Source organism: Panicum virgatum, chromosome 5N (genome assembly GCF_016808335.1).
Source record: "Panicum virgatum strain AP13 chromosome 5N, P.virgatum_v5, whole genome shotgun sequence".
NCBI classification, from domain to species: domain Eukaryota; kingdom Viridiplantae; phylum Streptophyta; class Magnoliopsida; order Poales; family Poaceae; genus Panicum; species Panicum virgatum.
In genome coordinates this window covers 6,828,849-6,844,379 of record NC_053149.1, presented here as the reverse complement: position 1 = coordinate 6,844,379, position 15,531 = coordinate 6,828,849, and the positions used below count along the sequence as shown (strand labels likewise).

At 45.8% G+C, this 15,531-nt stretch overlaps 1 protein-coding gene and 1 pseudogene across 3 annotated transcripts; both read right to left on the bottom strand.

The window, feature by feature from the left end:
• Positions 1-4,588: 4,588 nt before the first annotated feature.
• LOC120673397 lies at positions 4,589-7,732 on the bottom strand (annotated as a pseudogene). The gene is made up of 6 exons (XR_005674644.1): positions 7,117-7,732; positions 6,433-6,603; positions 5,688-6,338; positions 5,326-5,443; positions 5,054-5,242; positions 4,589-4,980 (listed from the first exon to the last, which is right to left on the bottom strand). The product of XR_005674644.1 is annotated as a pyruvate decarboxylase 1-like (transcript).
• Positions 7,733-8,596: 864 nt separating this feature from the next.
• On the bottom strand, positions 8,597-12,492 carry LOC120674410 (receptor-like protein 34). 2 transcript variants are annotated; one of them, XM_039955598.1, is made up of 2 exons: positions 11,313-12,492; positions 8,597-9,098 (listed from the first exon to the last, which is right to left on the bottom strand). In XM_039955598.1, exons 1-2 carry the CDS (start codon positions 12,451-12,453, stop codon positions 9,076-9,078), a joined length of 1,164 nt encoding a protein of 387 aa, XP_039811532.1. In that variant the 5' UTR covers positions 12,454-12,492; the 3' UTR covers positions 8,597-9,075. The 2 variants fall into 2 exon arrangements, with proteins under 2 accessions (XP_039811532.1, XP_039811531.1); XM_039955597.1 differs by lacking the exon at positions 8,597-9,098 and adding an exon at positions 10,316-10,687.
• Positions 12,493-15,531: the final 3,039 nt, after the last annotated feature.

Genomic DNA, 15,531 nt, shown 5'->3' with positions numbered 1-15,531 from the left:
AATGTGGTGTTTTTGAAAAGTGTGTTTAGACGGGATGGATGGCATTTCTGCGTGATTTGCCATTTGGTGTGCTCGTGCCTGTGTGGCAGGGCAAGGAAGGGAGATATCCATCTTGTCACAACTAAGGACCGAGTTGGTGTGTCATCTCACCTAACTCCACTATCGTGCAAACCACTCGACCGTTGAATGGGCAACGACGTAGCATAAATCCCACTAGTTGGTGTGATAGCCATCAGGAGGGCTGAGAGCAACGGGTGACCAAGGAACAGGGATATGCTCAGTGTGACTTACACCCCGGTTATACCTCAGAGTTAGGTCAATGACCCCTTGGGAATCCCGTGATGGCTAGTCAGGCTAAGCTAAGGTGGGTAATGGCTATGTTGGGATCTACACCGACACGGCGGTGTTCGAGTTGTGGTATCCTACTTGTGGGTAAAGTTGCACACCTCTGCAGAGTTAAGAATCTATTCGAATAGTCCGTGCCCACGGTATTGGGTGAGTTACGGTGTGGTCACATAACTAGGGTTTCATTGGGATGGGCTGCCGTGAGTTTTTTTGGAATTATGTCCGGCAGTTGTGCCGTGTGCTACGACGGATGGGGAGTCCTGTAGCAGTTTTAAAATTTGAACTCCGTGTTACTACAAAAACTATTTTCTAAAAGATTTTCTATTAAATAAACCCCTGCATATAATATCGTTCTTCTGCAAATTGAACCGTAGCCTTATCCTTGATTTACCTATGCATATTAATCTGATATAACCCCTCCGTGGGTGTGGTTGGACTTGCTGAGTACGTTTGTACTCACCCCACTCTTACTTTTTACAAAAGAAGACCCAGACTTCGTGCCAGACGACGCTGAGTAGGGTTATCGTTCTGCACCCAACCTTGCCTGTGGAACCGGCCCTGTCAAGATGCCTTCGCTGTCGCAGTACTCTGAGCCCGCAATAGACCCCATGTGGTTTGCGGTCTGGTGTTATGTCGTAGCTTGGTTACTTATTATCATTATCTGTATCGAGTGTCCTCCTAGGTTTATACGGTTTTGAACCATCTGATGTAATAAATGTGGCATCAGACTCTTGGGACTGATGCTTTGTATCACATTTAAGTCTTCTCTTATGAGGGGACGCTTCAGGAAGTTGGTGGCAAATCATGTTGGTGTGCTGTGTAATAAGTCAGTGAGGTCTATGTAATATGGGATCTTGTGCTATGTAATATGGGATCTTCTAAATACAATTGAATAGTATTATCATGCCAAACAATATATAGCCGCTGAATTGAATAGTGATGTCTATGTAATCTGGGATCTTGTGGTATGTAATCTGCTATGTGAACTGAAGCTATAATAATAATTCTCATGATAATCTGCTATGTGTATATCCAGCTCTCAACATTTTCAGTGTTTGTGCATTCTGGAGAATGCATGTGTCAGGTTTCTGAAAAGGGTCGAGGCTCTGCACCTGATGCCTTTGCGATCTAACTGCCTTTTTATTTTATTTTTTGATAAACAAGGTCCAACTGCTTTTGAGGCTTTGACCTGAGAATGGCCTGTGGTGCCTCTGAAACGGTATGCAGTGGAGATGGTGCGATTACATTGGTTTTCAATTCTTGCTGTTGCAGGCGAAATGTCTCTGGAAGCAGTGTTGTCAAGTGTCTGCTACCACATTTTGAGGTCGAAGTTATGCATTTTCATGAAAAGAACTGCTTGTTTTCTGACATAAGCATGATACAATTAGGTTCTGGCCGACTCTTGTTTTCAGTACAGTTACAGCTAATTCCCTTTCCTGACCAGTTTCTGCAATGTACATGAGTATTTCTTCTTTCAATTCAATGGATGTGAGACAGCTTCTGGGTGTGAGACAGCTACTGTTCTCTGCCAATCTCCAGGCTTGCTCTTCAGCACAGGCTTGTAACAATGGTGATGTGTTGACTGACAGCCTGCAGAATCAACAAGAATACTTCAGAAAACTGAGAAACTCTTCTCAATATTTTCTGCTGAATCAACCTTCAGCCTGAAGGATAGCACTAATATTAAAAATGTTGAGTACATAACCAAAGCATGGAACAAAAGCATATGGAATAGCAGAACATATAACAGTTAAATTGCAGTTTAGTCTAGAACTTGGTTCTGTGTATGCTTCAGAATACCAGTGCTGCAGATTACATCGAGTGCAGTTCCAAAACGCAGCAGGTAGTCATGTCCTAGTGACCTGATGACAATACTGAAGCACAGCAGCAAAACGTTGTCTTCCTCTCCATAGGATGGCGAACACTCTTGACAAATGCTGGCCAATCAGGGTATATACCATCTGCAAGGTAGTACCCCATGTCATATGTCCGTCCGTTGACAGTGAAGTGAACAGGAGGTGACTCTCCTCGAATATATGCTGAGAAAATAGGTGACCTCTGCAGTACATTGATATCGTAGCAGCTGCCTGGAAGGCCAAAGTAGGCATGCCATATCCAAAGGTCATGAGACGCTACAGCCTCCAAGATCAGGGATGGGTGCTTCCCGCGTCCAGTGAACATGCCCTTCCAAGCAGTAGGGCAGTTCCGCCATTCCCAGTGCATACAATCTATGCTACCAAGCATACCTGGGAAACCTCGTCTCTCACCCTCTTGCAGTAGACGAGCCACATCGACAGGGGTTGGAGAACGCAGGTATTCCTCCCCAAAGGCAGCTATAACAGCACTGCAGAAATGGTTAAGAGCCTCACGAGCGGTTGACGTGCCAATTTGCACATACTCATCAACGGCGTCTAACGGCAAACCATACGCCAGTATGCGCATTGCGGCTACCACCTTCTGCAAAGCACTCAATCCTAAAAGCCCAATACAATCCTCGCGTTGTTGGAAATAGCTGTCCACAGACTGAACTGCATTAAGAATGCGGATGAACACGTGACGCTTCATACGGAACCTGCAAGAAAGAAAATGTAAGCAACATGCACATATTGAGAGAAAAGACAATAATTTGACATGCCATGTTCTATACCTTTTACGAAACTTTTCAGGGGTGTAAATAGGATTGGCAGCAAAGTATTGGCGTATGATCCTCCATCAACACGTTCTTTGGGGACAAGTCGTCTCACATGTATTGAGCCGTGGTAGGAGCTCTCTGCATCGATGGCTGACACCAGTGTGTATGTCGTCGTCATCATCGAGAAACTCATAATTTGGGTTATCCTCAGCAATCAAGTAACGAACAAGGGTACAATCTTCGTCCTCCATTGTTTGGCTATATAGATTCATCATGCTCAGTTCAGCTTCTGCAATTTAAAATAAATTTGCAATAAATATATGGAGACTATATTGGCTAGAAGCAAAGAATAGTTTAAAATGAAAGGTAAAGGCAAAAAATACTTGAGGTAGATAGAATGATATTATATATTACACATTCACTTCAGGGTCAAGCATATTGGGAGATGAGATATCAACTGGTTTCAGAATTCAGATAGGAAGAAATCTAACTGACCACCGTTTTTCACATGTGTGATCTGACATTGTTTGAGAGTAACTGTGTCTGATTGAACCATGAGGATATTAGAGGCCAGACAAGATGTCAACTGAATGTTTATTTCTATCCATTCCAAATCTTATATTTCAGAGTTCAAAAGATGTCAACTGAATGTTTATTTCTATCCATTCCAAATCTTATATTTCAGAGTTCATATTCGCTATGTAACCTTCAGCTAAAACCAAGCTTAAATTAGTGGTACAGAAATTGATTTATGCTACTGATTGTCTCCATATATAAAGAGCAAGATGAAAATTGTAGCCAACTGATTAGTTTAAACAATCAGTAGGCCAAGCTTAAACTTAATGAATCATGATAAGCCAATACAGCAAGTTTGGGAGGTCCAGTTCTTGGGAGGCTGGAAGTGGTACCTGGCGATGTACTGGGCTTTGGATTGCACTGGGCGCTCAACGATCTTCTGCGAATACAGGGCCGCCGCCGCCTCCTCCAGATCGAGCTGCCGCCTATGTGGGACGCCCCGGCAAGCTGCGGCCGATGTGGGGAGGAGCGAGGGTGTGATCGCCGGCGAGGAAGAGGAGGGGGCGTGGCCACCGGCGCTCGGCGAGGTGGCGGCGGCGGCGGCCCGGCGCGTCGATGACGGAGGCGGCTCGGCGGGGTAGCCGGCGCGTGTTGCAGTGCAGGGGGAGCGGAGGTGCACGGCGACGAGCCAAGGACGTGGGCGAGCGCAGGAGCAGGGCAAGGGCCCGGGCGGCGGCGGCGTCGCGGCGACGGGATGGAAAATTTACAGGGCACCGTTGCAATTGAGATAACAGATAGAGGATGGAAAATTTACAGGGTACTAAATATATTACTTTGGAGGGTGAAATTTAGGGGGTACCATTGCAGATAGCCTTATGCATGACTGCAGAGCTGGAGTAAGATACGAGAAATCGAGAATTGAGGAGGACATATTTTGGAGTAACAAAAGAGAATTACAGATTTTCAAAATATGTCCCTCTCTAAGCTAGTTTACTAGCTTTATGTAATCTTTGTAAAGTGTTGTTCTCTATATGCAATAAAGGGTGCCGTAGTTTTCTTCAAAAAAGTTAAAGACAGGCCGATGTGAACTCTTAGTTAGCTAAGAACAACAAAAATTGATTTCAGATTTATTGGCAGCAATGAACTATACAATATCAATTTCTGAAATATGTGAAGTAACCACGAGACTTGCAACATCAGTGAATTACAGTTACAGGGAGAGTTTATTCAGAGATCGACAGCGTCTTCTCCCCAAGACTTCTAAATATGGACATATGAGGATCGGTTTCCAGCGCAATTTCGGATGCCTGATGTACTCACTGAGGATTTGGTGGACGGCTATTTGCCGCAGAAACCCTGGATCCCCACTCGAGAAGCTCTTTGCTGGTGTCATCCTTGTGCACGATGACCTCTATAAAGCATAAGCAGTCCTTCTTAGGTCCCAGAGCTTCCTTCAATGCCTCCTTCAGCTCCTCCTCAGTTCGAACCTGTGAGCACAGAACACGTAATGTCAACTGCAATTGTGACTAGAGACTTGGTAACACAGCTACAATTGCCAACCTTTGCTGTGTAGCACTTGCCCTCGCCATTGTGGAATGCTTCCACCAAACCAGTGTAGTTCCAATTCTTGATAATGTTGTAAGGACCATCATGGATCTCCACCTCAATTGTGTATCCTCCATTGTTTATCAGAAAGATGATGCTGTTATGCCCCCATCGGAGCATCGTTGACACTTCTTGTGCCGTCACCTGAATTCCAGTTGAATTAAACTCTCACTGCACATTCTGATAGATATTGATATAGAAAACATAAATCAGCGATCATTTTGTACCTGAAAGCTGCCATCTCCAATGCATGCAATGACACGCTTATCCTTAGCAGCCTGTGCATATCCTAGAGTTGCACCCACTGACCAGCCAATCGATCCATACTGCATCTGAAATTCGTACCTGGTAAAAGCAAATAACGTTTAGTTAATAGCACAACACAGAAAACATCACTACTGACAACCTTGAATTTGTAGTTAGTTTTGTTAAGGAATCAGAACAGAATCCATCAGGTTTTTATCTGACTAGGCCTATAATGGTTTTACCACTTACAGCCCACTAAACAATGATCTAGAAGAAACTGACAGATGGATTTTGCATCACTAAAAAATTTTACAGCCAAATTGTGATATGAACAGGAGCTTACCCACAGCCTTCTGGTAGCTTCAGCTTCTGGCAGTTAAACCACGAATCCCCAGTCTCTGCAATGATAGCCGAGTTGCTAGACAGCATTGCCTGAATATGCTTGAAGAGTATGTTCACTCTCAATGGCTCTCCAGGTTCAGATGGATGAGGCTCGCCTGGAGGCACATAAATTCTACAATAGTTCTCATATGCAGCAGTATTCTTCTTCAGACGGGTTGCAAGTGCATGCAGGAAATCCTTCATCAGAACACACCCAAATGCAGGGCCATGTCCAATAACCACCCGTTCTGGTTGGACAATGATGGCCTTTTCCTTCTTCAGGAGCAGCGAGTATCCAACCGAGCTGTAGTCGTTGAATATGGGACCAGCAAATAGATAGGCATCGGCAGACTCAACGATCTCAGCACAGAATGGAGTGCTCACAGCGCCCCAGTATGTGCCGATAAACCTCGAGTGGTGCTCTGGCACAAGCCCCTTTGCAGAAGGCATCACCGCAACGGGATAGCCGCAGGCATCTGCCAGCTCTACAAAGGCTTTGCATGCTTTGGATACCCTCATCTTTGGTCCACCAACAAGCACTGGCTTCACAGCTTTGTTCAAGAATGCTGCTGCGGCTTCCACTGCTGCCTCCAGGTTCATCTGGTTCGATAGCCTCCAAAAAACAATTTATCCACATGAGTAATACCTAACTGATCGTCACATTGACTATTGCAAATATAAGAGCTTTCCAAGTTTATAAAATATACCTTGGGGAGAGGAAGAAAGGGACAGGATGACGGCTGAAGGTGGGATGCGGGATTGAAGGGAGGTTGCAACTGATGCTAATGTAAACAGGCTTGCTCTCGGCTCTCCTTTATTGCTGTAGAGATGGCAGTGTCAATCTGTTCATGTGCATCTTCCAAGTTGTTCACCACAGCCTGTGATACATGAGCAAAGAGACATAATACGTTTGCAAACTCTGAGAAATGAGAATTCGACTGATTCGTTAAAGGAAAAATGGCAAATCCCACCACAATTTCTTAGTGAACATGAAAATTTCAAGTTTAGCTTCATAACCCAACCCCTGGCACCAGAGGCAAGCCACCCCCCCTCAAATGAAGCACTAACATTCTGCAACTACCCAGTTCCTAAATTTACCACAGCATCAAAATATGCAGGAAACTGATCAGTGCATCATGATTTCCAGCATAATCATAGTTATTTTGACGGCGAAGCAGCAGTATTTCATCCCCCTAAAATAATCATAGTACCACACATCCAGATGCAGACAAAGGTTGCGGGGTCCAACAGTGGACACGTAATGCAGTTATACAGAGTAGTGCTGGTCAGCAGAAGTCTAGAACCGGACCTTCCTACTCGCCACCGAAACAAACAAATTTTAAAAAAAAAAAGAGAGAAGAAGATGAGGAATTCCAAATTTCCATTAGTACCTGGTAGCACGTGACGTTCTGGAAGCACCTGAGCTCCTGCGTGAAATCCGGCAGGCCGATGGTGTGGTGCAGGATCCTGTTGCTCCCGTAGTCGTTGCTGTTGGGGCCCCCGACGATGCACACGACGGGGAGGTTCTCGCTGAAGGCCCCCGCGACGGCGTTGATGGCGCTGAGCCCGCCGACGGTGAACGTGACGGCGCAGGCGCCGACGCCGCCGCCGCGCGCCCGGGCGTACCCGTCGGCGGCGTACGCCGCGTTGAGCTCGTTGCAGCAGCCCACGAGGCGCACCCCCGTGGAGCCCGACTCGGCCTCCAGCTCGTCGAGGAGCGTGAGGTTGAAGTCCCCCGGCACGGCGAACACGTCGCGGGCGCCCACCTCGGCGAGCCGCCGCGCGAGGTGCCGGCCCAGCGTCGCCTCCCTCGGGGCCGACGCCGACGGGGCGGGCGGGGTGGCGTCCGCGGCCGCGGGGACCGAGCCGATGGTCGTGTCCATGGCGGCGGGCCGCGTGGCGGGAGGGGAGCGGAAGGTTCCGGGCGGCGAGGGGAAAAAGAAGTTGGTTGCCTTGCCGGCGGCGTGCGGGGCGTCCACTGTCCAGAGCGGTTTGGGGCCGAGCAGGTTCACCTTACCCACCGCCGGTTACCGGTGATTTTTATCGTTATCGCTACTTAGCGCGGTTGTTTTCTGATTCAAAATTTAAAAATACAAAAGTTAAAAAAACAATTACCAGTAAAAACGGTAAGGTGAACGTGTGCCCGAGTGGGGAACGGTGGGGCTGGGCATATATGGTGGTGGCGCGTGGGCCCAGGCGGGTCAGCGAGGCTACTGGAAACAGGTGGTGGTGCTGGACTCGCGTGACAAGTGGGGTCCAGTGGCCGTAGACTTTTTTTTTTTGGCAAAGGTTGGAGCCTTGGAGGGCAATCCGCTCCCGCCTCGTCACGGTTTTCTTTCTTGTGCGGCAAACCACAGGAGCAGAGCAAGAGTGATTTGAACTGTGCTGTGAACAGAGAGGGCAGCATGTATCGCCCGGGCCGCGTGTGGGATACGTGTCGGATGCGTTTTGTGCAGGGTGATTAACAAATGTGGTGCGCGGTTCGAGGATAATCGAGAGGCGGATTGGACGTGTCAACTGTCAAGTGCCGATGGTTAAGGTTTTGGCGCCCGTTGTTTCTGGAATACGGGGTTTCTAGAGCGTAGCAGTTTTCCCGGCGTGGAATTTGCTTACGACCTTTTTAGGGCGACTTTGCTTGTTAGGACTTTTTAGAACAGGTTACTATCCGTTGGTCTTCTTTTGTGCTACAGCATCCCTCTGAGTCTCACGACAGTACAGATATTCGCAGCGTACTTGTACGGTTTTACCGTATTGTTAGGTGATTCTTATATGCACCTCAAGCCTTTTTTAAAAATAAAATTTTCTGCCAGGTTTTTAACAGTGCGTGTCGAATGTGATGGAGGATTGGATGCAAGCATGCGGTGTGTGCTCTGTCTCTCGGTCAAGAGATTAATTGTTTAGTACATTACCGAGCAGTCTTGGATCATATTTAGAACAGTGGCAGCCGGCTTGGTGGTGACCTTTTATTTGTTTTCAGTAGGTGTATACATGTGAATGTCTACAGCTCGGATCGGAGGTCTTACTGCGGTACTGCCCGGCCTAACCTATAGTCCAACAGCGATCATGTTCCCATCACACTCGAACCGAGCGATAGCTGACGCACGTGTCGCGGCCCTTGCCGTGCACAACACGAGAAAAAACCCGTCAGGCCGTCACGGATCACGTCGCAGGCACAGCAGGTGTGCGTGTCGTTGTTTTTTTTAGGGGGGCGTGATTTGCTGCTGCTGCTGCACGGGAGGCAATTCGGCTTTTCGGCCCAGACCAGAGGGGAGTTGTTTTGCCGAAACTAATCTTGGGCCCAGACTCACAGCCCACGGGCCATGGTAATCATCTCCACCTCTCAAATCAAATTATGCTGCAACGGATGTTTTCCCTGTTAAAAAAAAGATCAGTCACGTAGCTAAAGAAAAGATGTTCCATTCATTCACTGAAAACTCAAAAAAAAAAGAGATCTAACATAAGATGAACTGAGTGGTCTTTTATTAAGAAGAAGAAACAGGCACACAGATTTGAGTTGAAGAGGACTCAAGACTAGGTTTGGATGCATGATCACACCTCTCACGCCAACCAGGTGATCTAGGCTCAGTTACAGAAAGGTCTCTTCTGAGAAACTGTTGATGGTTTGGTGAATCAGCTGGACAGATCGAAGTCAGAACATTGTTTAGGTACCCCATTGCAGTGCCTTGGGAAGTTAACGACCAGCTCCATGAGATTCCACATGTTAGGATAACTGAAACTGCAAACCCAACACCAAATCCCAGACCAGCAAAAAGGAACAGTACAATATCAATTGATGTCTTCTTCGACTGATGTAGCACAATGTCTGGTCTCCTGCTATCGCACCCTTTGGATACTTGGAGTCCACAGAGACCAGTGTTCCCTAAAAATGAGAGATTAGAGAATGTCAAGAAGTGGGGAGATTGGGGTATTCTCCCCTCCAACTTGTTGTAGGACAGATACAATATTGAAAGGAAGTCAAGTGACGCCAACTTCTGTGGAATCTCTCCCGAAAGACCATTTGAAGAGAGATCGAGTGACTCGATTTGATTTAGAGTGCCAAGTTGAGATGGGATCAGTCCGGTGAGGACATTATGTGACATGTTTAGTGCGCTGAGTAGGACAAGGTCCCCAATTGATTGGGGAATGGCACCATAGAATGCATTATCTGAAACATCAATGACCACAATGGTTCTCAATATTTTAGAAAAAGTGACGTCAGATCCTTTGTATGTGATTGCTGTGGTGAACTGGTATGTTTGACCAAGTAGATCATATTGATTTTCCATGACCAACCTCTCATTGTCAGCTTTAGTCATCATGGACCTCATTGTTCTGAACCATTCATTATGCAATAATCCCGAGAAATTGTTTGAAGCCAAGTCAAAAATTCGAAGATTTATGAACTCACAACTATTTTTATCTGCAGAATCAGAAGGTCCCACATTCCCGACAAATTGGTTGGATTTGAGAACAAGGACCTGAAGTTTAGGAAGCGCATTCATCCAGCATGGGAATGTATCATCAATAAGATTATTCCCAATATCAAAAACCTCCAAGTCTTTGCAAGCAACTAGAGATCTGGGTAGCTGTCCTTCAATCTGATTATCGCTAAAATCCAATGCCCCAAATGCACAATCTTGCTTTATGCTATTTGGTAATCTTCCATGAAGTTGATTTCCTCTCAAATTTAATACATTCAAGTGACTCATACCCTCCATTAAACAAGAAGGGATGGAGCCAATCAAATCATTATTGGATAGATCAAGGAGCATAAGGCTTGTCGCTTCACAAATTGATGGCGGAATTTCTCCAGACAATTTGTTTCCAGAAGCCATGAGAAGGGAAATACTGCTTAACTGAGAACCAAAATTGATTGGCATGGATGAGAATTGGTTGTTTGAGCAATCAAATAGTTGGGTCTGCGGCCCTGGTATTGGTATAGGTCCTTCAAATAGGTTATAACTGATATCAATAACAAACATATTAGCTGAGATGACAGAGCTATATCTTATATTACTACTAAATTGGTTGTGTGATAAGTTCATCAGGATGATCGAGTCAATCCAATTATCCCATGCCCACTGAGGTACAGTGCCATGGATGTGATTGTTTGAAATGTCAAGAACTTCAATGGAGTGCATGTGCCTCAAGGTATCAGGGAGCTTGGATATGTTACAAGATGCTAGACACAGAGTATCAAAATTGTCGATGGACTCCCATGAAGAATCATATTTGTCGTCCACTATCGAAAGCTTGTTGTTTGACAGATTCAACACAAATAGATTAGGCAATTCAAAGAATGAGCTGAGTTCAATGGTACCAATGAAACTGTTGGAATGAAAATTTATGACTCCCAAACTAGTCAGATTAAACAGATGCGGAGGTACTTGCCCAGAAAAATTGCATGCATACAATTTCAATGTACTTAGTTTCTTGAGGTTGCCTATGAAGGAAGGTACTTGACCAGACAAGCCACAGTTCGAGAACTGCAGAACTTCCAAAGAAGTTAAATTTGCGACCCAAGATGGCATTTCTCCCACTATACCAGCCCCAGTAACTTGTAATGATGTCAAGGATCTGAGCTCACCTAGTGAGGAGGGAAGCTCTTGGTGAAAGTCAGCTGCTGCAACACCTAATTTCTTCAAGGATTTGAGATTACTTATGGAACTCGGAATCAGACCAGAGAAGTTCGTGTTGCTGCAAACAAGCTCCGTCAGAATACTACCCGATGAGAAATTGGGCAGCACGCCGGACACTTTGAGATTGTAACTGATATCAACCACTGTCAAGTTTTTGTTCTGGAAGATCCTTGACGGGAACGGCCCTTCGAGCAGATTATAGCCAAGTCTAAGAACACTGAGGGAAGGTAGGTCAGCAAAGGACTCTGGAATCTGGCCATGTAATCTGTTATACTTCAGGTTGATATTGGTCAGTGAGTGGATGAGAGACAGTGATCCACAGATTGGAGCATTGAGCTTGGTGTTTCGCAGGCTGAGAACCTGAAGCTGAGGAGTGGAGTTAGCGATGGCACTGCACCACGCTGCCCCGTTGCCGGACAGGTCAACGGTGTCTAGGTAGAGCTCTTTCAGGCTGCTGAGGTTAGCGACCAGTGATCCAATGTCCGGCTCCACGACGGGCCACCGCCCTTCGCTAAGAGGCAGGAAATAATCGTTGTCTCCTTCGACGAGATAGATCCAGTTGGAGAAGTCCAGAGACACCAGTTTGCTGAGCCGCCGTACCCCGTCCGGTATCTTGCCGATGAAGTCGGAGTAGGAGAGGTTGAGGTGGGTGAGCTCCGTGAGCCGCTCGAACCCGGCATCCGGGAGCTGGGACTCGTTGAGGCTGTTGCCGGAGAGGTCCAGGTGCCTCAGGGAGGTCAGGTCGAAGAGCGCGGGGTGGAGGCCGCCGGCGCTCTCCAGCCCGCACCCGCCGAGGTCGAGGGCCGTCACGCGGCCGTCGGCGGCGGCGCAGGCGACGCCCTCCCAGCCGCAGCAGTCGGTGCCGGCGCGCCACGACGCGAGGGAGCAGGTGGAGTGGAAGGAGCGTCCCAGCCGGAGCAGAACCGAGGCCTGGTCCGGCCGGCACGGGGCCTTTGCTGGCGGCATGGCGGTTTGGTTGCCGAAAGTGCCGTCGAGGAAGCAGGAGAGCTGGATGCTGGCGAGGAGCAGGTGAACGAGCAAGGGCGGCAGCAGGAGCTGCTTGCGGTGGCTGCTGGTACGAGTGATCATTGTTGAGGACTGGAGTACGGAGTAGAATTCTTACCTTTTCAGCACGATCGGCCTCGATTATATTGACACGCACAGGCCTGTTGCTACCAGTGTCGCTTCTCTTCTCATTTTTTTTTCTTTCTTTGTTTTTTTGCAACAGGTTCTTGTCTGATGGCATCTTCAGACAGCTCCTTCTAAAATTTACCTTCAATACTAATTAGAAATATTAAATATAAAATTCTAACTCCCTAAGCTCAGAGCTAATTCACGAGATAAAATTAATTAACCTAACTAATCTATGATTATTTAGCACCACTTGAACTAATTATGTATAAATTAGATTTAATAAATTCGTCTCGTGAAACAGCCTAAGGGTTATGCAAATAATTTTATTAATAATCTAAATTTAATAAACATAATTAGTATTAAATATTCAATGTGATAGAGCTAAATTTTAATTTAGGATATCCAATGCTCGCCGTGGTGACCGAGTCACCGAGTCCTGATAGATGTGCCCGGCTGGTCTCGATCGCGGTCGGTATCGGGACGACTGTAGGATGGGAGTAGGTGATGTTGCGTCAGGCGTGCTTGGCTCTTAAGATCATATTCTAGTCAGTGTCGTTAGAACACTTGTGTTTTCGTCAGGGCCTGCGTCTAACCTGCGTCTACGCTCCACGCGTGTTGCAGATTAATTCTGCGAAACTGCAGGTGGCATTACCGTCAGGCTCATCTGCGCGTTCATGCTGAGCAAGCTAATCTTCTTCGACGGCGGTTTACTTAGAAATAGCAAACAGAAATAGGCAAAGCCTTTTTTTTTTGAAAACTAGCAAGGCCTTTTTCATGACGGATGATTTTTAGAGTAGTTAGAGTACAGTGAATGGCCGAGGCTATCCGGCCGCCCATTTGTAGACCGATAATAGTTAATGCGGTGAATACGGATAGCAAAGACGACCGATATGATTTTGAGCAGCTGATCAGGAAGCATCCAGATATTTGTTTTTGACAAACGAAGACAGAGACCTGTTTTACGCGGTCTTCACCATTCTGCTGAACTCCTTTTTTAGTTACCACAGTCTAGAAGGCACACTAGCCACTAATTCTCTATGTGTTTAGATAATCCGACGTGTAGCACAGGCTAATCAGTTTATTCTTAGATTAATTGGATTTTTTATAAATATATATACGTAAAATTATTTAGAAAGTATTTTATACTTTATGTGAAGTTCAAAAAATGAAATTCAACCCAACATCTTGGATTATTTTCTAGGTAATGGGCCGTTCAGAGTAGCCTCACGTTCAGGCCTCCCTAATGAGCCGTTCTAGCAGCGCACGTCCTGACGCCCATCATCATCTGTCCTCTTGCTTGGCGGTTTTTTCTTTTTTATATTTTTTAAAAATAAAAATTTCAAAAATATATGTCTGTTTTGAAATATTTCAAAAATATCCCCGGTCGCCCCCCATAGGGCGACATGTCTTAAGTGTAATTTTTTTTGTTCAAATTCGCAATGAGGTCCCTGGGAAAAAAAAGGCCCTGTCGCCCCCCAACGGGCGACAGGGGCCTGTCGCCCCCGCCTCGGGCGACCGCTGGGCCTAGCGCGCGCCCCGGCCCACGGGCGCGGCAGGGGGGCCTGTCGCCCCCCCCCCCTTGGGCGACCGGGGTATCAAAGCTCCAACCCTCCCCTTCCCTCCTCATTTGAGCCCGAAAATTCCACCAAAAATCCAGAAAAAAAGAGAGGAGTGAGGAGAAGGAAAGCGGCAAAGCCCTGCCGGATTCAGCACTTGTGATCTGCAGGTTAGTACATTTAGTTTATATATTGTTATATTTAAGTACTACGTATTTAAATATGAGTAATTTAAGTGGGAGTGAGTAATTTAATTTAATTAGTGCTATAGTAGAACCATTTAAGTAGGAGTTCAATGATACTTTAGTTTGTAGTTATGTAGTAGTAAATTAGTTTAGAAAATTAGTTCTACGCATTTATTATTACAATTGCAGTACTATTAGAGACGTGTTTATAAATTAATTATGATTTAGAATAGAATTTGGCATATGCAGTATAGAATTTGAGTGTCATCATGCAGTTATGAATACTTATACGTTGTAGTTGAATTTCATACTTAGTTTTTACGGATTATTGAATAAGTTAGTGAAGTAAAGAGTATAACTCGATAAGTATTATGTGATATACAGATATGTCGAGCAAGATGCAGTTTCAAGTATTTTATGGTGAATACAATGTTATATATGGGCCAAATGGAGTAGATCTTTCTGCCTTTAAGCGCACATCTAGTGGCATAGATAAACCTCTGGAAAGGAGTTTTGGTTCCATATGTAAGTGGCTGCAGCGTGGGTTCCATGTTGATTCGTTGACACATGTGATCACTGTCCAGTCTCTTGTTAATTGGGAGGTAGAAAGTGAATTATGGGAATTGATGATAATACACAGCACTCATGACTAGCAGAAGTACATGCAAGCAGCTCTAGAGCGTGGGTGGCGTCTGGCCATTCTTGTTCAAATCCGGGAGAAGACAGAAAATGAAATCCAATATTGTGCAGATCAAGGAACTCCGAGTATTCGAAGAGAGACCAATTATGTTGAGCAAGATGAGTCAGAAGAGTCAGAGAACCAAAACATGGAACCACAGGGCCTTGCTGATGAGGGAGAGATGATACATAGCATTGTGGACGAGATGGAGGCAGAAGATCAAACCGCAATAGAGATGGAAGAATATGAGGGCTCATCTGATGACGAGCAGTTGTAACATCCCAGTTTTCATCATGATTAAGGGGGAGTGTTGAAATTTATAATGCAAACTTCTAAAAGGTTCTATAAAAACAAGGATAAACCATGGCGTAATTTTGTTCACCATGACAAGGTTCCAGAATGTTCCACAAGAGTCATAAGAAGACAAGAAGTTTGGATATTTTTTTGTCATGGTAAAATTTAGAATTTTCTAAAATTAGATATTTGTAGGGAACCTCCTAGAGTATGACATGTGTCACTCATCCAAGAGGGTATGGGTGCCTATATAAGGAGGGTGCCACCCCTTGCCATGACATACTACTCCACTCCATCCCACACACATCCAAGGGCATGG